General features: G+C 38.6%; 1 protein-coding gene across 8 annotated transcripts; it reads left to right on the top strand.

The window, feature by feature from the left end:
• The first annotated feature begins 28 nt into the window (after positions 1–28).
• Positions 29–21,477, top strand: PROSER1 (proline and serine rich 1). Of its 8 annotated transcripts, none has more exons than XM_080614007.1 (13): positions 29–852; positions 4,174–4,239; positions 5,015–5,083; positions 5,552–5,646; positions 7,524–7,617; positions 8,105–8,215; positions 8,916–8,999; positions 9,930–10,008; positions 12,066–12,161; positions 12,282–12,326; positions 14,591–16,349; positions 17,013–17,160; positions 18,502–21,477. In XM_080614007.1, the coding sequence occupies exons 1-13, from the start codon at positions 808–810 to the stop codon at positions 18,622–18,624; spliced, it is 2,814 nt and encodes a 937-aa protein (XP_080470133.1). In that variant the 5' UTR covers positions 29–807; the 3' UTR covers positions 18,625–21,477. The 8 variants fall into 8 exon arrangements, with proteins under 8 accessions (XP_080470133.1, XP_080470134.1, XP_080470136.1 ...); XM_080614008.1 differs by having other exon boundaries at positions 21,335–21,470; XM_080614010.1 differs by having other exon boundaries at positions 814–852; positions 4,605–5,083.
• The last annotated feature ends 1,897 nt before the right edge of the window (positions 21,478–23,374 follow it).

Below are 23,374 nucleotides of genomic sequence, written 5' to 3' on the forward strand. Positions count from 1 at the left end.
CCGATTCTCGTAGTGCCGGGCTGCGTGGAACCGCGCCTGCTCCGAGCCGAGCGGCAGCGGCACGAAGGCATGGCAGAGAGAGCGCGGTGGCGCCCCGCGGGAGTGCTTAGCTTTGCGGCGTGACTCCCGGGGGCTGGAAGAGGGGCAAGTCCAGCTGGAGTTTTAGCTGCTTCTCTGCAGGCACCGCTGTGGGTGACTACGGGGGCCTTCTGCGCCGCGCTCTGATGTTATAGGAGCGCGACGGCGAGCGGCAGGACCGGTGGAGAGGGGTGCTCTGTTAGGGGCAGCACCGCGCGTTCTTGTTCCCGTCCAGCTGCCCGGCGCTCCCCGGCGGCCGCCCTTCGGATGCGCCTAGGCCTGTGGCCGCCGGAATCTGCAGGGCGGCGTCGCGGCGAGCTATGGGGTGTGGAGGCGCCGCGTGCTGACGGTAGCGGCGCGGTGGGGTCGCCCCGGGGGGCCGCGGTTGCTGCCCCTTCATGATTCTGACCGGCCGGGGAGAACGGCTTCGGGACATCAGGCGAGCACGGGTGTCCGCGGGTGGCGGCGAGCAGCAAAGGCGAGTCTGCCTTTGTCTCTAACGCTGGGTCCAGCAGTGCAGAGGCGTCAGCGCTAAATTTCCAGAGGCTGGAGAGGTCCCAAGCTGCGTTTCCTACCCTGCTGCTTTTGAGTATTATTATTATATATACATATATATATGTTTGGGGGTTTTTTTTCTGGGTAGCTGAAGACTCTTAAATCTTTGGACTGGATTTTTTTTCTTTTTTCCCCGTCTACATTTAAGTATTTGCATTGAACGAACTGATCAAGATGGATAAGAAATCGTTTGAAACCGTACTGGATGAAATTAGAAAGGTAACTTCGCAGTTTGCATGTTAGTTTAACCATTTGAAGGTAGAATGGGCCTCTGGATAAACACACCAGGTCAGGTGTTTGTGCTGTTTAATAATTGCTTCAGGATTCAATAAAGACTAAGTTTCATCTAGGTATGAAGAACTGTAATCCTGTGCTGCTGGTGTATCCTGGTGTTTGTGCGTCAGGTGTAGCAGTGTAAAGCTGCTATGAAAATGTGTTCTCTTTGAAATGTTTTGATTTTTCTTAGAAAACTAAGATTGAATGTACAGGCTGCTACGACTGAGTTAACATGTGCTTGGAGAGCACTCATTTAAAGCAAGCACTTGAATAAGTTTATCACAACGTTTACACTAGATGAGGAACAAAAGCAAAAATAGCCAAGTGTTGTATTTGGGGTTGGGACTGCATTTGTTTTGGCCTGAGTGGAGATGGGGACGTACAGTGTGAGTTGTCTGCCTTCTGTAGGATGGTTTAAGAGATACAACACACATGTTGACATGACAGTTTCAATTTGAAAGCTGCACTCTGCTATTCTTGTTCAAAGCCACATCTCCCACAGCTCAGGATTGTCTGCAGACCTTCCCCCAGGATACAGAATCCCAGGTTTTGCTGCATGCTCTGGACTGTGCTTGCACATTTGGTAAAAACTCACTGAGCAAAATACTGGCTGACTGTGGGAAGCAGAGTTACAAACCTTGGCTTCCTGATGTCTGGCAGGTCTCTCATTTCTGCAAAGAGGCTTGCATTTAACAGGAAAGCTAGAGGTTAGTGGGGGGTAGTTCCTCAAATACTGGAAGTGGAAGAGGAGTTCGAAAAAAATCAGCACCTGTGAGATTAATGGTTACTGTCTTGAATGGGAAGTACAAACCTGAGGTAACATGTTTTGCTGTAGCAAAGAGGTGGTTCAGGTGTCACAGTGGAACAGTTATGTATCCTGATAGAGCTATCTTGTTATGAAAATGAAAGGCTTGTTTTGGAGAAGATTGCCTTATGGCAGAAAAGGAATACTTAGCATTTTTGTAATAGGTGTTTTTTGTTATGATAGATTGATCTAGGAGAGGGCATTTCTTTTATTTGGGCTTGGATGTTAGAGAGTTGGGTTTCAGGTCAGCTTCTGTTCAGCATTAGATGCAGTAATGGCTACAGTTATAATAGTATTATTTTGAAGCATGCTGAAGTATAAACCACTCTTTATAAAAGCCCCAGGAATGAGTCTTTGTTATCACAACTGCACTTACGAGCATTTTTATATAAGGTCGTGGTCATAAATTCTCTTTTATAAGACAGGTCTTTTCCATGCTGTGTAACCAGATAAAAACGTGACTGCCTAAGAGATTTCGTGGTGTGGACTTCCATAGAACCATAGAATGGTTTGGTTTTGAAAGGACCTTAAAGATCACCTAGTTTCACCCCCCCTGCCATGGGCAGGGACACCTTTTACTAGACCAGGTTGCTCAAGGCCCTGTCCAACCTGAACAACGGTTTGAACAAGAGCACTTCCAGGGATGGGACAGCCACAGCTTCTTTGGGCAACCTGTTCCAGTGCCTCACCACCCTCACAGTGACTAAGAATTTCAATGGGAAGTCTGTGGGGAAAAATCAAGAAACAACCTCTGCATGAGTACTTTGAGAATTGATGGTGGGAGTAATGTTTCAGATATTACTGCTGCAGTGCAGCCCTTAAGAATATGCTCTGTGGTTTCTAAAGACTTCAAACAAAAAGGTTTTGATGAGTGATTTTAGGCAGTTATATTTTCTGTATGCTATCTGCCTTTATTCCTGTAAACCTGACTTACTGTTGCTCTAAGGATCAGTGCTGGGCTGTGTTATTAATAGCTATGCTGTTGCAGTACTCATTTTCCAAATGCTTATTTTGTGTCTTTGTTGCTAGGTCTTTATTTCTAGCTCTGTGGTATAACCTTCTTTATTATGTGATTCACAAATCAGTTGTGTTGGTGTATTCCATTTCCAGGCCTACAGTTAGCAGGAACAATTATTTAAGTGCCTTAAAGTGTAATTTAGTTCCACCTTTCTCCATATATATATTTACAATTTTTAACAGAATCAGTGGTTTTGTTTTTTTTTTGGGGGGCTTTTTGTTTGTTTATCCATAAATATACATATCAGTGCTTTCTGTTTGTGTTCTTATAAAATCATTCAGTTCTTGATTTAAGGAGGAAGAGTGACATTTGTTTTGGTAAAGAAATTGCTATATGACGTACTAGGCTTTTTTCTTTCCCTTTTTTTTTTTTTTTTTTTTTTTTTTCCCCAAAATACGTGAAGAGAAGGAAGGGAGGGAAGAAAAAATTAGTATGAAGCAAGAAGTCCAGTGTGTCTGGTAGTGTTAATCTCTTAATGAGGTACGGAAGAGAAAGGGGTTGTCTCAAACAGGATGCAAGTGGCTTTCTGTGCACCTGCGCTGCTGACAGTCGGGTTGCAGTGATGCACTGATGGAGAACTTCACATCTGTCAATCTGGAGGCACAAGAACAACAACAGAAAGATTAGGGGTAGGGTTTAGAGCTAGTGGGAAGAAGATAGAATTGATTTGTGGGTGAAGCTGGAGGTGATTTCAGAATAAGCATGAGAGCTACCAATAGATGGAAGCCTGGAAAACTGGGGAAGAAAGGTTTTTGCAGTAGATTGAGGCAGAATCCAGCTGTCTTGTACCTATATTGGTGAGCTGGGTATGAGAAGAGGAACGAAGCTCTGACCAGGAGAGGGCCCACATGGTTATCAAGAAAACTGGCCACTAAGTCAAAATGTGGTGGCCAGTACTGCATTAAACTACTCTACTTCCTTTGTATTGTATGATTTTGTACTAAAGTTTGAACTATGGGAAGGTAATGATAAGACAGCATCAACTTCTGCAACAAGCTTTGTTGTATGCTTAATTCTTGATATGCAGTCTCTTCATAAATTTGTGGAAGTAGGATGCTTTGCTACTTATCTTACAGGGAGCATACAAAGATACTGTATGAATAATAATCTGTGCTGTTTAACGTAAAGTTGATGTAAACTTTTGAGGAAGAGTGATGATGATGTTCCCTTATATAGTTTTAAACAAAAAAAAAAAAAAAAGGCAAAATAAAATAAATATTTTTTTTGTTTTACAAAATAATTATATCTCTGCTTTTCATTGTTCTCTCAATTATCTAAAGAGTATACTGTTACTTGGTATTATTGCAGTGTAATTGATGCAATAGCACTTTATACAGCCAGGCTTTTTTTAGATTAATAGATTAGTCTAGCCAGATGATTGTCCTATAATTATAATTTTTGATGGACTAATTTTGCATCTTTTTTCTTCTATATCTTCTAGGCTGTACTGACTGAATATAAATTAAAAGCTATTGAATATGTTCATGGATACTTTTCTAGTGAACAGGTAAAAGCCAACACTATCATGGGTTTAATGGGAGCTATTGGTTTTGTGTATTCAGAAATATAGAAAGACAGGGTCTCCAGTCACACTGAGGCTGATTATATTGGCTTTTTTATTTGTTAACTGAGAAGATTAATTCTTCATTATTATATCAGCCTTAAACTGCTAAAAATAGTTCCAAGTTGTTTTGTTACCATATTATTATGTTGTCCTTCTTGCTGTGTGGGGAAAACTGGATATATTTATCATAATGGAATTTAGGATTATTTTGCATGTATGTTCTAAACTGGCACATAGTAACAGATAGCCAATTTATTTTGGTACTTATAGATTTTTTTCTTTCTTTGTTTTGTTGTTTGTTTTGTTAGGTTTTTGTGTGTGTATGTGTGTGTGTATGTTTGGTGAAGATGCTGTTTAAGATACTGGGAGTTCAGAAGCCTTTTCAGAAATACTCTTTTTATTATTTTTATTATCATTCTAATACCTTGGCAATTGCTGTACATATATGCAAATATATAGAGAAGAGTAAGTATCTATTTTGAATATTACCATATAAAAGGTATCTCTTGTAACATAGTATTCTTAGGTGCCTACTTACAAAAGCACCTTATAAATAAAACCAACTTCAGATGCTGGTAGGCACTGATAGTCAAACATCACAGAAAGATGTTTTTTATCAGTATACCACTATACCCCCAAAATGGAAAGATCCTATTGCTGTTGTTAGCATAATTTTTTAATATATATAAACGATTAATTGAAGATCTTTCTGTTGCAGGTTGTTGAGTTACTGAGATACTTTTCCTGGGCTGAACCACAGCTTAAGGCAATAAAAGCTTTACAACATGTAAGTTTTTGTGACATAATCTTGTGGAGTAAATTTGCCCACTTAGTCTCATTTTAGTTTTGTGATTTCTACTTTTGCAACTGCTGGCTCAGTCTGCCCTTATCTTCAAAGTTTCCTTTTCATCTCTTTCTTTTTCAATGGTGTCAAAATATGAAACTTCATACTTTTAACCAGGGAATCTTTACTGACTAAAATCTTTAACTAGGGAATCCTTACTTTCCTGTGTTTCACAAGAATAGATGTAGCCCTTTGTAACTATTGTTAACTTCCTAATTTCTTTACTTTTGGCAAGTGCCTCTTGGAGTTTTGAAGTTAGCATACAAAGTCGTCTTATCAATGGGAAGCAGATGTTTACTGAATAAATGTTTACTTAAATATATAAAGCTGTTACTGAGTTGCATTCTGAGTTTAAAATAATTGTACTGCCTTATTTTATATACACTTTTTTTTTTCTTGCTTACTTCTCAGAAAATAGTGGCAGTTCCAGCATCGAAAATGGTTAATATTCTCAACTGCTTCACATTCAGTAAAGATAAACTTATTGCCCTTGAAATCTTAGCTTCGTAAGTATCTCTCATGTTGTATTTCCTTAGCTTGTATTGGTTTTACTGGTGTTTGAGTGTATAAAACTTAAGATACTTCTAGAAGGAAACACTGTGGTGTCAGGTAAGGTAAAGCACAAATCTCTTATTGACAGGGCTGCAAAAAGAAGGCTTAGAAGTAGACATTATGTAAAACTGCATAGTTCATCTAAGTCTTGAGCATGCTGCTATGTGGGCTTCTGCCTGCTGGAAAACTGCTACTTTGCTAATGTTTTACAGCGGCTTCAGATCTTGTAGAGAATGAAAGAGGGCCTTAAGCTTATTTCTGCTCATTGAAATGTAAGAGGCTTGAGACCAGAGTATTCTGGGAATTGACCGTTGTACATTTGAAAAGCCCTCTAAATATTACCTATGTAAAAATGAATTAAGGGAATCATTCTCTTAAATTGAAAAATTTAATTTACAGATCGATAGAAGCTGTATAGATATCCTATATTTATATTTACACAGGATGTTGGGGTATTTTGCTGAACATAGCTGCTTTAAAGGATCTACCTTTTACATATGTTTATTTTGGAACTTTTCCTGCTTTGAGGGGTTTATTATTTTAAGTGCTGTTCTGTTTGAGGTTGGGGTTTGTTGTTGTTTGTTGGTGGTTTTTTTTTTTTGTTTTGTTGCATTAAGTATGTCTGCCTTGCCTATGAATGCTATATATTACAGCCAGCTTGAGCATTTTGGGATACATAAGTTCATTACACAGATACCATAAAACAAATAAGAAACAGGATGTAGACACGATCTTGCTTTTGGAGTTGATCTTTTAGAAGCTGTATGAATGCTCCTACTCTCTTTCAGACCAAAACAAAACATGGTAGCCTAAAGGAAGTCCAGCGGTTCATTAAACTAACCTGTTTTGCTTGAAATGAGATTGGAACTCATAGACTCATTTAGTTGCTATACCTCAGATGGTGTGAGCAGAAAGTGAGGTAACTTCTTTAACTGTTGAATTTCTACAGTGTAAGAGCATAATAAGGGAGTCAGGGAATTCCTAACCCAAATCTATGTACTACTTACTTTGCTAATTAAAACTAGAGAACAAAGCTCATCATTCGTTCACATTTTAATACTATTCTTTGAGGTGGTTTTCATCTCTTTGTTCAACATTCTGTTGATTCCAATTCTTCTATCCTCTTTTGAGAAGTCTCCCTTTTTGGACCTATATTGTATTTCCAGTAGTTTGGATGGGGCATGTAATTTTTGACAGCAGTAAAGGTTTTGAGGTCAGGGTTTTGAAAAAGGCAGGTAGAATCAGGCACTTGCACATTTGGTTGTTCTCTTTAGTGTATCTAGTGTTACTCTGAGGAAAGGAGCAAGGAGAAAGGAAGGGTACTTTTTTGAACTATGTATGTGAGGGGTTTCACTAACTCTGCAGGTCATGGAGGGAATTGCCAGTATTTTATTCTTTTTCATTCTAGAGTAAATAAGGTGAAAATTTATTTTTCATCTAGTCTAGCAACAAACAGTGGCAAATGAAGTAGCTGCTGGTTTTCTGCTGTCCTGGGAGTTGTGTGCTAGTAGCAGTTAAAGTTTTCCAACAAACTGTTGCGATGCAAAATTCACTTTGTCAACAGTATTTTTTGCCATAAAGTTTAGCCATTGTCGTTCATTGTTCCATATTGATACTCAGTTCTAATACCATGCCTTACTTACAGGTATGGAGTCCATATTTAAGACTGGGATTTTTACTTTAATATTAATAGTAATATTATGATCTTAACTAATTATGTTTTTTTAATATATGTTAGTACTGGCTGAATATGTGTTGATTGCTTTTCAGTAGTCCATTATTTCTGTTAAGTGTAGGAGGTGGCAATAATTGTCAGTGTTTTCATTTATAGCAACATTGTTGATGCTCAGAATTATCGCCTTATTGAAGATCTGTTCAGAATTAATATGTCAGAGAAGAAAAGATGCAGAAGAATTCTTGAACAGGTAGTCATGATACTCTAGTATCCTTGATTCTCTCAAATATGGTATTGTTTCCATCCATATAGTAATTGTGGGGTCAGGATTTTCCATGAGGACTGCTGGGAACTACTGGTGGAAGACCAGCTGAAAGGAGCAGCTGCAAAAAGACAATTGGAGCTATCTCATACATGTGCAAAAAAAAGAAAGTTTCTGTCAAGCATTAGGATCATATGGAAAAAGGGGCACAGAACTGCAACCAGTGCTGAAGGAACACCAAGTACTTAACCCCAAGTCCAGTAAAATCAGAGATAGTCCGAGTACAGTTGCTCAAAACAAAGGGGACTTTAGCAGAACCTTACACTATTTGGGCTATTTGGGAAGATTTGAGACAAAGCTTTGAATTGTTCCATGTAGATTGTTTCGTGCAGTCTTAATGTCATAAAGTAGTAATTCGTTTCCTTAAAGCATTGACTGTGACAGGAAATAATGTCTTTTCTTGATTATTTTGCAGGCTTCAAAAACGGGTTGTAAGGCTCCTCATGCTATGATATCATCCTGTGGCATGATTCCAGGCAACCCTTATCCCAAGGGCAAACCAAGCCGCATAAATGGAATTTTCCCAGTAAGCATGATCCTCTGTTTTTGCTTTAGGATTCATTACAGTACAACCAAAACCAGGATTAATGTATGTGGAAGGAGGAGTAGAATCAAAAGCAATGTTGTTGGGTATTTTTATTACTGCATTTCACATTTATAGAAACTTGTGTTATTTTTATTTATCTGTTCTTTCCATGCTGCTTCAAGTAAAGGTTACAGCATAAATAAGACATCGTTCATGCAAAGAAAACATTGTAAACTGTAGCAGTATTTAGCAGAATCAGGAGAAGTGTAAAGAGCCTTACTGATAGGTTGATAAGATGACCTAATATGGTCACTTACAGTACTGCTGCTAATCTTAGTGTAGTTCTTAAACAACCATGTGAAGTATTTCCTGTGAACCCTTAGGGAACTGCAAAATGTTAGTTATCATGTCCACAAGTCAAAATGCAGAGTTCTAAGTATGTCAGACACATGGACTGTTTGATATGCATCTCTTTATAAAAGCTCAGTGTTATAAACTAAGCTATTGAAATGCTCTTGCTTACCATTTTACAACCCTAGAACACAGTTTCTTTTCCATAACAAACATGATTAAGTATCAGTTTCAGAATATTCGGAAACTCAATTGTAGTTTAGAAAAAAAAAATCAAATATGGCAGAAATCCTGTAGCAAGATATACTTCTGAATTAATACTTAATTGTTTAGTTTTCTTTTGTTTTAGGGAACCCCTATCAAAAAGGACACAGAAGAGTATATCAATGAAGGAAAGGGAATAGCAGCCCGTATACTTGGACCATCCAAACCAGTATGTCTAATAAATAAATTAATTAATTAAACTTTAAGGGGGGGGGGAGTAACCACTAGTTACTTCAATTAGGCTTTGATATAAAATGCTGTTATGTAACAAGACTGTAGAGCAGCAATTTAAACAAGGCTAATCTTAGCTAATAAATACATGTGACCTAGTATTTTTTTATTTACCTTGAAAAGATGCTTTAGTTTATGTCTGTGGATTCTCTAATGGATACAGTGTGTGTGCATTTGAAAGCAGAATTTAAATTACAGTAGTAGAAGACTACTAGAAAAGAAGTAGAAGACTACTAGAAAACTAAAAGCATTTTTAGTAGTCCATCATGAGCTAGTTGTAGTTTTAGATACAAATATGTGAAACTTTTTATTACAGTCAGTAAGGGTTTCCCACATGAGCATTAAAAAATGCCTGCATCTTGGAAACCTGAATTACAGCAGTGCCTTAGGGGGTTCTTGTTTCTTAACAAGACAGCTGATCTGTATTTCAAAACCTTTAAGCATGTGCAAAAAACTTTCAGTGAACCTTTTTTCACTTTTATTGTTGGATGTTTCCCACTAAGCTGTATTATTTTAAAGGAACAAGTGTCATAAGTCTTGGTTAGTTTTAAATGCGCTAAATCTTTAAAGTGAGAAGTCAGTCCAAGATTGCAGCTTGTAAAGATTACAAGGCAGGAAGAAGTTCCCTTGGTGTTCATTATTATATTAAAACCTAAAGGTATACTAGTGATGTTTGTTTCATTCTTTTCATTAAGAGTGAAATATTTGCAGTTACTATGCATATTATGAAGAAATTTGACATAAAATCTTTTTCCAATGAAGAAAAGATACCACTACTGCTTGTATCTGAATGTTAACTTTTTGTCTGAGAAACATTAGGTAATGCCTTCACTATTGCTTTTTCCTTTTTTTTTGTTTGTTTATATAGGCTCCATCAACCTACAATCCTCACAAACCAGTTCCATACCCCATCCCACCATGTCGGCCACATGCAACTATTGCACCAAGTAAGGCTTCTATGTGTTTTAACTTGATGCTATTGTTCTACTTGCCTTTTAAGTAATGTGTCAAATGTCAGTTTCTCTGACTGTGATCATACCTGAAATTAGCTCCCTAAATGTACTCTATGTACTGGTTTCTACTTCTTCCTTTCATGACTGCAGATTTTATAGAAAAAGGAATATGTAACATCTTTTCCAACATCCACATAAGGAAAATTCAGAATCCTGTTTGGATGACAAAATATGTCTTGTATGGGAGGCATTGTGCATGTGAGACAAGACTAGGACTGTGACTTTGTTGTAATGTTTGACCAAGGTTTGAACTGTAGCTTGACAAGTCTTGTTGCTGTTGTACCAAACTGAGGATGTGGTTAAACACAGCTCTGAAGCTGCTGAGGGACAGTAATCTGCTTCTCAGTTAAGGGGATATTTCTTTCTCAGTTGCCTTCAGCATTACATTCTCTCCATCACAATGGAGAGAAAAGTTTCCTAAAAGAAATGTTCAGGTATGCAAATTTCAGTCTCAGAAGGGACATAGTAATTGCCTATTCCTGTGTTTGATCTGGCTATTCCTAGCCCTGTGCCTTAGACACATTGAGTCTTTCTTCATAAACTCTTCTCTCTGCTGCATCAGTTTTTTGATTCCAGATATTTTCGGAAGGGAACAAGGCAATGGTCAGTTCTGCGGAAGAAAAGGTTAGAGTACTTACATAGTCAGACTCTGGTCTTTTTAACCAGCTGCTGAAAGCTTTTCCTAATCTTGCAATTCAGTACTGCAAAACAAAGAATGCTCTGGTTAGGAAGTTTGCTTTTCATTGATGTTAGAGATTTCAGGGTGTTTTTAAGGTATTTGATAAGAAAGTGTGCTAGAGCTCTTGGCATGCGTGTTGAAGGGCGAGTCATCTAACCAACTTGATGTCTGCAAGTCTCTCTATAGTCAGTTTGGAAAAATGGGTGCTACTAGTGGCTAAAGTAAGTCTGATGATTTGTGTCCTACAGATGACTTGCTCCCAGGAAAGTGTACAGGAAATTGCAGACTAGCTCAAACTTATGTTAAATAAATCATATCCAAAGTCAGTTAGGCACAGAATTTGGCCTGTGACTGGATGTAAGTATTACTACATTTTAGGATATGAAACGGCTTTTGGAGTTTTGGGTCTTACCAGACAGCAACATGTTTTTTTAAAAAAAAACCCTTGAGACCACAGAACTCATAACTGATGATATATTTATGTACATAATAAATGTGTTTAATGAGATTGCAGACTCTGACCTGAAACTGTTGAATGTGATTGTTTTCAAGCAATGGTCAGAATGATGTTTTGTTTTCTGACTCTTACTATATCGGTTTAACATTTCCTTCCTGGGTGACACAGTGATTGTTAGTTTATTGGTTTTCAGCCAAGAGTTGTCAGGCAAGAAATCTTATCATTAACTTGAGCTATTATGAAAGTGTGAAATCAGAAGCACTTAAAGCATTGCTCAAGTACTACGTTTTCCCCATGAAACATAAATTCAAGTACAATAAGTATTTTACATTAAAATGACTTACTAGTCCACTTGAATTTCTTAGCATTTAAAGAAATATTGAAGAATGAGAGACTAAGTATTTGAGATGGAACATTTTTCTCTGAAATTTCTGACATTAGTGTTGGAGGGCCGGACATAGTGTATGTTTGGCTCTTTTGTTTGTCAAGGCTTTAATGTTAAAGGATGAGTTGCAACAGCCTTTAAGTCAGAAATAGAAAAAGAGCAAATAATGCTGCAGACACTGAATCACTCCTCCCTTTGAGTTTTTCAAGCAAAAAAGGAATTGAAAACAATTGAAACCTGACTTTTTCAGTCTCTTTCAAGAGAACTGCCCTTATTAAAATTTGGATCATAATGCAGGTCATTCAGACAGACATGGGCAAAAGCCAGCATCCAGCATGTGATGCTGGTATAGCTTTTTAGTGAAGGAATGTCTTACAATCTTGAAAATATTCTTTTAAAGGAAAAGACACTGGTTCATTTAGATATGGATCCTTCTGATGACTGAGATGTGAATGCATTTGATATTTTAGGTGCTTACAACAATGCTGGATTAGTTCCAATGGCTAATGTCATAGCTCCAGGCCTACCAGCTCCTCAGCCATACACTGCTACTCAGGTGGTATCAGGTAAAGTATGCATACCCTTAAAAATGTTGATATTTTTTTTCTAATTCATTGTTGTGAATGGATCATTCACTGCTGGAGTTCTACTTGCTTTTAAATAACAAGCTGTTGTTCTCTGTTTAGAAAATGAGGACCTTTCTAGCCAGGCAAAACCTTCCCAAAATCAAGGTAAATTGCAAATCCACATGGGGATTTTTATGTTGATTTTATCTTTGTCATTTGTTCAGAAAGTGTAAACAGCTTGTTTGTTTAGTGGGATTTCCATAAGCCTCTATGTATTTAATTACTGTTGGAATAGGATCCTTTGAGAGTGGAAAAATAAAATCATCTCGGGCATTTGGCACTTAAAAGTGTTGAAGCATTAAAATTAAGCTTTCTGTGTTACCTCATGAAAGTTTTATATTCTTCAGCATGTAGTGTGTAAGAAATCATGTAAAAAAACAATCAAAATAAGCTTTGAAATGTAATGCACTGAAACACTTCATTAATGTCTTCGCAGTTGTTAAAACTCAGGACATTATTTGAAAACTCATTCATGTTTTCATTTCATATATTAGTTTCAGTGGCAAGTTAGGAATACAAGAAGGACAGATTCCTTTTTTATAGTTTGTTGAAATACCTGTGTAGAATCTTATCCTGGACTGTTCAACTAAGTCCACCTCCTCTTCTGTCTTACCCTTTAAAATCCAATTGTTTTTATGAAAGAAAGAGTTGTGCTTTTTTGGTTGCTGGGGTTTTTTTGGATGGGTTTGGTTTTTTTTTGTCTCTTATTTGTGTGGTTCTTTGTGTGCTTTGTACACTTAGTTCATAACGGGATTTATTATGATTTGCACTATTTATTTAAAGGCTTTGATAATACTTTGTTAGATTTGACAGATAGGAACTGAGTATCTGCTATTGAGTCAGGCCTATTAACAAATGCCTAAAATAAATTAAATGGCTGTGATAAGTTTATCTCCTGTAAATGCTTATAGGCAAATATATATATGGTTTGTCTTTTCTTCTCTATGCCCAGGGAAGGTCCTACTGAAATGTTGCTACTTCAAAGAATCACTTTATTCATATATACCTGTTTAAGTGTACATGTGTTTACAGGATAGTTTGTACAGCTAAATGAATATAGTGTAAGGAATAAAATCATCACTTAGGAAGAGAAATTCAGAAACAGCTCTGGGTTCTATTGCATATATATTTCTCTGGTGATTATCTTAACTGTGATCTTTAGGAGAGTCTTCAGCATGGAAACAGGATGAGGAAAGAACAGAATCCAGAGCTGATCAATTGGTTTAGGGTTTTGGAAAGTAATGTGTAAAAGGAGGTAGTTTGCAAACTTACTAGTTCTAGATTTTCAAGATACATAAAACAGGAGTTTGTCATGAACTTAAAGATTCCATTTTTGGGTTTGTGTGTGCAGATGTAGAATTTGGGCAAGAAAGAAATCTACGATGTTATAGAGTTGAGGGTGATGAGTTTGGTTGGATCAGTGATTTGCTTACAGTTGAACAGATTATTTTAAAAGTAAAATAAAGCATGAGGGTTGTTTGAGATGAATTATTAATTTACACATTCATATTCCACAGGAAAATAGAGAGGGGCATATCTAGGCTCCTGACAGTGTTCATAAGTGCAGCTTCTTTCCATTAACCTCCATATCCCCATTTGCAGAGTGTCTGCCTGTTTTTCTCCAGTTTGACTGATGCCTCTAACTTACTTTGGAGGGTTGATATAAGCTGATATTCCTAGTGGCAGGTGCTTGCCTCTATCACAGACACCTGACTAAGGACTTACAGAAATATTTCTTGATAAAGTGCCAATGTTAGTTTAATATTGTAGCATGATACATGAATTTAAAAGTGTACCTTCTTAGAGTCTAAATCTGAAGGAAACACAGTGAAGAGAATGACCTGATTTTGAAGGAAAGAAAAATACCAGCACCTGAAATCAGCTTTCTTCAGTTGTTGACTAAACTTCTCTGAAATAACGATACATTGAATTAACTGTTTCTGAAGGAAATTCTGACCTTCAGTGAGAGTGGATGCAGAGGAGCCCAGGTGATTTGATACTCATGGAATATTAGATCTGTTTTGGGTACTTCCAGGTGTTAGGGACCAGAGGGAGGGTGTTTACCTGTGTCACTTAGACACTCTTACGAGTGTCTTAACTGTCTTGCATGAGGTCATGAAGAGGTAGTAGATGTCACAAAGTGTTTTAAAGAGGCGTGGTAGCCTATGTGCTGTACAACTTGTGTGATGTGTTTGTGTGTATCTTTTTGTTGTGTTTTCATAGGCTCCTGTGTTCATTGTTTATATGCAGACATTGTTTGCTAGCTATTGCCTGTGTATTATATTTTGAAATGCTATATAATATGTTTGTGTTGATTTCAAGTATTTCTGACAGTTTCAAGTATTCTTAACAGTTTTGTTTCTTTGCAGCTTTTTCTGCACAAGCGAATCAGCTCTTTACTCCTCATGGTTCTAACCCTTCAACACCTGCTGCTACTCCAGTCCCTACCCCATCACCTGTCAAGGCAATAAGCCATCCATTAGCACCCGCAGCTCCACTCATCTCTGGGATGAACATGTCTACCCCTGTCCTTCCTGTTTTCCCAGGACAGGTCTCCTCTTCCATCCATACATCTCAGCCATCCACCCCAACCCCTACTGTCATCAAATCCCTTTCATTGCCTGGTGTTCCTGTCACATCTGTTCACAATGCAACCTCTACGCCTATTCCTGCAGTTTTTTCTGGGCTGGCTTCTATACCCACTGCTACACCAGCTCTGCAAAGTTCTTCCACACCGTGCACTACACCTGCACCTAGTGAAGCTTTCGCATCTGCTACTGCACCATTTGCTGGCCTCCCATTTTCTGCAGCTTCTTCAATTGCTTCCGCTAATAATCCAGCTTCATTGTCATCAGTTTTTGCTGGCCTCCCTTTGTCCTTGCCACCCAGTGTCCAAGGGATTTCTAGTCCTGTTCCATCCACAATTGCTAATTCTCCTGCCACTACCATTCCTGGTTCGCTTAGCTTGCCTAACCCAATTTTGTCTGTCTTAAAGGGATTTCTGACATCAAATGACACTTCATTAATTAATTCATCTGCTTTACCTTCTGCTATGACAAGTGAACTTGCTTCTTTATCTGCTCTTGCTAATCAAAGCTCTGACCCTCCCACTTCCTCTGTCAAATGTTACACCCCATCAGCCACCCCCACTTCACAGCCTTCTTCCACACCTGGGCTGGCCATTTTTCCAGGTCTTCCATCCCCATCTGTAACCAATTCCAGTTCCACTCCTCCAGCATTGTCTGCACAGTCACCTTTAACCACTTCACCATCGATTATGCCAGTCAGCTGTGGCTCATCCGCCTCCCTCTTGCATGGCGCAAGCCCTGCTAATCCTGATCAGCAGCTCTCAGCAGCCCCAGCTGCCACAAGTATCCCAGTTATGGTCAAGACTGAGCCCATGAGTCCTACCCTCTCAGCCTTCAAGGGTCCTTCTCATTCAGCCAGCCCTTCTCATGGTGCTATAGGACTGTCAGCGCTTGGGCGTGCATACACCTCAGCAGCTTCAGTGCCAGTCACTTTACCCAGTTCCCTGAATCCAGCGCTATCAGGTCTCTCTTCTTTGAGTGCTCCTCTAAACAATTCCAGTTCTCTGTCTTCCATTTCCCTTGCCTCACATGGCTCCTCTGCTCCCATTGCCCCTGTGTTCAATGGACTTCCTCCTTTTACATCTCTAACCAGTAACTTTGCTTTTACTGGTAATCCAGCACTTACGCCACCCATCACTCTCCCAGGGTCTTTGTTAGCTACTCCATCTACAACTGCTTCAGCTGTGTCTGCCCCTCATACGAGTTCCACTGCTGCCGTACTCTCAGAACTTGCTGCCTCAGCAACAGTCACTGCTCCACCCTTCTCGCTTAACTTGTCCAGTGCCGTCCCTTCCCTTTTTTCTGTTGCCCAGGGACCTCTGGGATCATCAAACCCATCCTTTCCTGGTTTTCCTGTCTCTAACACACCCTCTGTCACTCCTGCTCTCCCTTCTTTCCCTGGCCTCCAGGCATCTTCTGCAGTAGCAGCAGTTGCACCATTGCCAGCAGCTGCCACAGCCCCATCTCCTGCTCCGGTCCTGCCAGGGTTTGCCTCGGCCTTTAGCTCAAACTTCAACTCTGCACTTGTTGCACAGGCTGGGTATGTTTCTGTTTCTGAAGGAGGTCAGAACCATTTCTTTTTCTCTTGAGCAAAACACTGATTTTACCTTAGGCATAGATGTTATTTCACTCGTAGTAACTAATTACAGTTAATTTTTAAAGTGAGTTCACCAATAGTTTTCCACCTGTCTTTAGAAACTGAGAGCGTAATTACAAAATAGGCTGTCCTCAGTAGTCCCTGTTGCAACAGACTAATCCATTAAGGTGCTGAGTGATCTTATTTCCCAGATGGGGATACTTGGCACCTCCTAGATTTTTACAAGAGTGGATTCCATGTGGGCATCCATTGACATATTCAGGTAATAGCAGACAATATCTTAGATGTTCCTATGTTTTAAGGAAGTATTCAGCATTAACTTTTGTCTGAAGACTTTTTGTGTGCGAATTTTTGTGTGCACAGTCAAAATACAAAAATTTTTGAGTTCCCTTCTTAGATGTGCTCTAGACAGTCTTGGTTTGTGTGTGCATGAATAATTTGTAGGTGGGTAGAGACTGGGCTTCTGTTTGGAAATTCTGGCCTTCGTGAGGTTTAGAAAAGGAAGCGCTTTTGACTGATACAGACACAAGCTTGTAGAGAGAGAAACCTAAAGTAAAACACGATGCAGATATTCCTGATAATAGCCGCATCTTGATGTTCTTTCAGCTTGACTTCTGGACTGCAGACACCGGGAAATGCAGTTTTTCCTGGTCTTTTATCTCTCCCTGGTATCCCTGGCTTTCCCCAAAGTGCCGCACAATCTTCCTTACAGGAATTGCAGCATAGTGCGGCTGCACAGTCAGCACTACTACAGGTAATGTGCCCATTTATTAATGCTATTTTGCTTCCAGTAATCATTTGAGCATGTACTTAAACTAATCCCAAGAAGTTAACGCTTAAGTCAGTAAATTATTAAAACCCCTAACCTGTTTGAGAACTGGTACAAGGATGATGATAAAGAACAACTCATATTAACTTCTTACTCAAGGCCGATGTACAGTGCTTCTGGATGTTACGAGTGGGATTAAACCCATTTTGAAAACTCCTTGTAAAATGGGGAGGAGTAAAAGAAAAGACATGCAAGTGAAATTTTTGTAGGTTTGTATTCAGTCTAATGAACTGACCATGTAGTTGCAAAATTTGTGCTTGGTTCCAGTCTGACATTTTAATACTTACAGATTTCTGTGGAAAACCACTTTGTTGTGAATTACATGCCTCCCTACACGTGCAGTCTGATTGTCATGAATTTGTGTCTACTGTGGTTGTGCTTCTCTTGATAGTTCTCACAAATGCAATTGTAATAATCTTGAGGTGGCTTTAGGTGATGTGTAGTTTCAACATTTCTTGTCCATGTAAGAGCTTGTTTCACTCTTCAACCTACAAAGCTTAACTGAAACTATCATTAGAGTTTGTATTTAGATGTTTACTTTGCCTTTTGTAAAAAATGGCCCCTGTATGGATTAAGGAGTCTGGTAGGAAATTTGTCCTCTACAAAATACTAAGAGGCAGTTGAGTGTCTTGAGTTAATATTTTCTCTCTTATGTGATCCATTGATTTTTTTTTTTTTTTTTTTTAATGGAGCATGTGTCTCAGTACTGTTCTGTATGCGGAGTGTATTGTCAGATATCTTTTAAGTATCAGGGGAAATAGATTGGAAAAAAATTCTTTGCCTAGACCACACTGCTTTTGTAGCTTGGGAATTTATTTATTCTGTAGAAATCTATGTATCCAGATTGCATGGAAGAAACATCAGTTTTCTTGTTCACAAGTTCCAGTCACTAAAATTAACAGCTATTCAAGCAATGAAGATGAAGTTCAGAGTTGGTGAAATACCACAGCTCCTGATTAAGCTATGCCTTCCAGATCATCTGGTGCACACTTCAGTGGAACATAAATGCCATTAATGCTTTCTTCATGTTTTCTCTTAATCCAATTGCTTTCCTCATTCTGTGGTATTTCAGTGCAATTGTTGCTCTAAAGCTTAACATCTGCATATAGGTGCATTGCTCATCTCTGTTCTTTGCATACTTCAGATTATACTGTGGTTTGGCTTGACTAGGACTGGTACTGTGCCTGAAATTTTGCTTAATTGAGATTTTTGTTTGTTTCTTTGTTTTTATCAATGCTGTTTCCTAACTTCTTCTCTTCCTTGAAGGCACATTCTGCTTCTGCTCTGGAGAACTATCCAACTCAGCCTGAAGGGTTTGCTAACTATCCATCAGCACCAGGAACACCATTTTCATTGCAGACAAGTCTGCCCCAGAGTGGATGGCAATAAGATAACCAGACATTTTAAAGACTTCAGTGGTTGCTTGACAGAGCCTGGTCCTATTCACTCTGAAAGCTGTCTCAACGTTAGTGGGAGCATGGTCTGAATTGGGGAAAGAGGGAGGGAAAACACAAGGGTAAAATGATTCCAGGAGGCTGTGTCAGATGTCAAACTTAATTTTTGATTGCATTCAATTGATTCAGGGTGTGATTCTGTGAATTGCTGAGCATCCTTGACTCTTCTTGTAGCTTATGAGATGAATGTTTGGTGTCGTACAGGATCAGAAACATTCAAACAGATGCTTATGTAAATAGAACAAGTGGCTGTCAAGCTGAACAGGAGAAAAAGTATACTTAATAGTGTGCATAAACGCCTATCCTGTTATGTTTTGTAAGGTATATGTGGTTAATATAGAATGAGATCTAGACTGAAACTAGATTCTTAAAGATGTAGATGATCTTTCATCTAGATGCACACTTCTTGTGTGTGCATAAATCAAGGTAAATTTATGGTTCTTTGGAATTTTTAATTCATATGTGTGAGGATCTCCTGTTAGCATCACCAGTATGTTAAGGAGAGGCTACATTGGGGGGGTGTGGGGATTTTCTTATGTTTCAAAATACTGTCATAGGCTTGCTGCTGAATTGAGTCCTTTTGTCTGAATCTGAATAGGAGAGCTAGGAAATGATGCTGTACTGTGTTTGGGTAGAAGAGTATTCTGTTTTACTGGAGTATGGTTTAGCTGGCTGAGAATGTGTCTTTCCAAAGTACATGAAAACATTTTAATTTGCCTCTAAAATAAATGTTCCATAACATTCTCTCTGCCCCCACACCTCTCTGTGAATGAAATAATTGGACTGCGGATAGGACACCTATCCAGCACTTTTGACTGCAGACTTTTGTGAATGTTTACAGACATGGTTCAAGTTCTTCTCTCCCTTATACTCTTAAATGAACTGGTTCTCTATATGCTTTTTGGCTAAACCCCACAACTTGATGGCGCTTTATTTATCCTGTGAATATAAGTGAGAGCAGAATTTGGACCATGGATTTTTTTAGTTTTTTTCCTTGGAAAATGTATGTGATTTTAAAGGCATATAGCTAAATTAACTGTATTGGTTAGGAGGGGTTATGATGGAGCATATAGAAAGGTCTTGCTTTGTTAGTGAAATTCATTGTGCACTCTTCTAATAATGTTAGCACCTATGGCAGCGTGTAACACATCATTGAATATCATCTATTTAAGATACACTCTTGTTCATGTTCTAGAGCCAATAGAGATGAATGATATTCAATCTTGTGGCTAAATTAAAATGTAGAGGATACTATACTGTAGAAAAGCTCTGCACCTAGAGTTTTACTTTTTTAAAGATTAATTCTGCTGAGAGTTGTTGCTGATGTATTTTCTTTCCAGATGTGAACAAACTTTTTTAGAACATTAACGGAAATTCCTGTATTGGTTTTTAACACATTTTTTTTAAATAAAAGTTTACAGTCATGGCAAAAAGGCTTTGCTCACTGTTTACATATTTGCCTAAAAGACAAATTAATAAACTTGGTTTTACTAAGACACATCCTAATGTTTGTTCTTCCTTATGCTGTTTCTTTACGATACAGGATTGTATATTGAATTATAAAATTGTTTTCCTAAAGACTGGCAATAGAAACATATCCTATGACGTGTTCAGATAAAAAAAAAAAATACTAGATAGTGTCCTCGATACTTTGTCAGTGATTCGGTATTCTTTCATTTTAGTAATCAAATTTACATATTACTTTAAAGGTAAAAATGTATTGCATTTTGACATTACTTTCTGAAGCCGGTTTAATTCTAGTGATTCTCCACTCTGAACTTCTTTTAAAATCAGTGCCTTATATCTTGACTCAAGAAATCTGTGGAAAAAAAATCTCTACCATCTTTCATTATGTTTCCCTTTTCATTCTTTTCATGGCTTGTTATTTCTAGATTTGTAGATAAATTAGAGAAGGAGAAAATAAAAATATAGGTATGTTCTTAAGGGCAAATTGGGTTTTGTCTCATGGATGTGAATGTAGTAGTTCAAAGTCATTAAGCATTTTGTAACCTTACTGAGGTGCTGAGTTTGATCTCCAATTTGATTCCTGGTTTCCCCATCAAGCAATCAAAGTTTGAACTAATTCATATCACTTTGTACTCAAAAGCAAGTACCGGATACCAGATGTTATGCAGTGCTTTATAAAAAACTAAGCATTTTCTACATCTGTTCCTGAAAATTGAATGTCTATTGAATGGTCATGGGGTGTGGGTTGTTTTTTTTCTGTCTGAACATTAGACAGCTCAAAGATACCTGAGATTGTGAAGCCCTGTTTCTCCAAATGAAAACAAGTGAGAAGTAGTGTATATCTACTGCATTAAAATCTCTTCTCCAGGAACAATCTACTTGCTAACTGGTGTCTAGCCACTTTACCTGTAAAAAAAAAAAAGAGTATCTCGTACACAGCTGGTGTAGTTCTACATAGAAGCATGTTAACAGTGTCAGACAAGTGAACAAATAGGTTAAGAAGCATTGAAGTGTCTTGGTTTTTGTGTCTAGAATAGGCTCTCTGGTTCTTAGTGAATCATACTGAGCAGGATTTTGTAAATTGAACTTTCCAGTGGTTAGGGTTAAGGTAAGTTTCAATTTCTTAAGCATTTCTCCTGATGTAAAGTTGTGTTTTATTAATTTTTTTTTCTCTTCAGGAATAAGGTCTATGTTCTGCATTGCAGCAAGCTCCTGTGACCCAGCCTTGGGATTTCTGAAGGGGGTGATTTGTCCTGATCTCTTTCATGCTTACTTGGGCACCATTTTTAAAAAGCCAAGGAAAAGTCTGCTCCTACGACAAACCGTGATGGATCTTACACTAAGCCGGTGCTGGGAAGAGGTAGTTGCTGTGTGTCTTTGATTCTGGACTATGATGTGTCATTGTTAAAGTTGTTATTACTGCTATGTTTCAGCTATGTTGACAGGCAGCAAAGATAAGGTGGAGTGAAATATTCTTTGAAATAAAATCTTTGTTTGGAACAACTAAGGAAGTACTGGGTTTGTGTTTGCATACAAGTTTCAATGTTTCTTTCAAGTACTTTAATTGCAGCTGTTGTGAGTATGACAAAGACAGAGCAATCTTCTGTCTGATTCTTCCTCTGATTTGCAAGTGAGTGTTGTGAGTTTGGCTGGGCCTGGAAGAAAACTTGCTATGGTGTGAATGTCCTTACCTTGCAAATTGCCTTCCTTTCTGGATTGAGACAGGAGCAATCCTTTTGTCTCTCATTTACTTACGCTCTATCAAAATGTAGCCTAGTGGGTGCCTTCTGGTATCTCCCCATCTTCAGCTATTGAATGCTGATGCCATTCCCACAAGGAGGAGGAGCAACGTGTGTATTGTTAATCTCTTAATAAGGAGGAGCAATAGGGTGGTATTGTTAATGTACTCTGTGTCCTGTCCTTTGTAAATTTTGACCTGGGGAAACGAATGGTGAGCCTGAAGCAAATAGGCCAGTATCTGTTCTGGGGGCAGAATTCAGGGCCAGGAAATAACCAGGCTGAAAAATCTTTAGGGAATGGCTAAAGCACAGTGTATGGGAAGGAAAGTGGTACTAGCCTAAAAGGTTCAGAAAAAGACAGACTGAAACCTACAACTTTGTTATATGCAAATTCCATGTGAGGACTGCCTGATGACTTTTTGATACCTTTGGGATTGACACTGTTTAGGAATGGCTGTGTGTAAGAATCCCCATTCTGGTTTTAACAGACTTTGAAGTGGGGGGTGCTTGGTTTGTAGGATTAAGTCTTTGCAACTGGATGATAAATGGGAGCAACTGCCTACTTTAGAGAAAAGGAGATCTAAAGGATCCTCTTGTCTGAAGGACTGGTGTCATTTGCAAATGTAGCAGTTGGTGCAGAGAAGTGCTGGAAAATGGCCTCCTTACAGGTAAGCACCTAATCGCCATGCAAACTGAGCCTTCAGTCTGTTTTCAGAACAGAAATTGAAGGCTTTAGCTGCGTCAGCATGCTGCAGAAATAGCTGAACTGCTTGTGACTCGAGCCACATTCATCTGATGTTACTTGTAAATGAGGCCTGCTGAAGTGGCATTGAACTCAAACTAGTTTTCTCTGTGGTACTGCTCTGGCTGTACCAGAGCTGTACAGCTCTGGCTGCGCCAGGCTCTTCAGCACAAGTGGACTTGCAGCCTGTAAACTGCTTTGCCCCAGAGTGCTCGTGTATATTCTCTGAGTTTCGTGGCGAGTTACCCACATGCCCCAGTGTAACCCCTAGGAGAAAGGATTAAGATGGCCCTACCTTTGACTTTTTGAATTTTTGAAACAGGGAATTAAGGTACAGCTGAAGTTAACACACAGAAACTAATACAGCAATGTTCCTGAATGTAAAAGAAAAACACCATCTGCTTTAGTTACCTCTCAAGGGCTGTATTTACAGGCACATCAGGGAATTCTCAATAAACAGGGAGCAATTATTTCTGTTAGATTGTAATATGTTTTGTTCATCTATCTGACAATATAAGTACCTGTGTAGATTGTTCTATTCAGATGGCTTGGAAAAAAATTATTTTCAGTAAAACTGAGTTCTTCTAAGATACAAATGTTGGGGTAGTTTTGCATATGATAGAATCATAGAATAGTTAGGGTTGGAAAGGACCTTAAGATCATATAGTTCCAACCCCCCTGCCATGGGCAGGGACACCCCACACTAAACCATGTCACCCAAGGCCTCATCCAACCTG

This window comes from Psittacula echo (genome assembly GCF_963264785.1).
Source record: "Psittacula echo genome assembly, chromosome: 3".
Taxonomy (NCBI): domain Eukaryota; kingdom Metazoa; phylum Chordata; class Aves; order Psittaciformes; family Psittacidae; genus Psittacula; species Psittacula echo.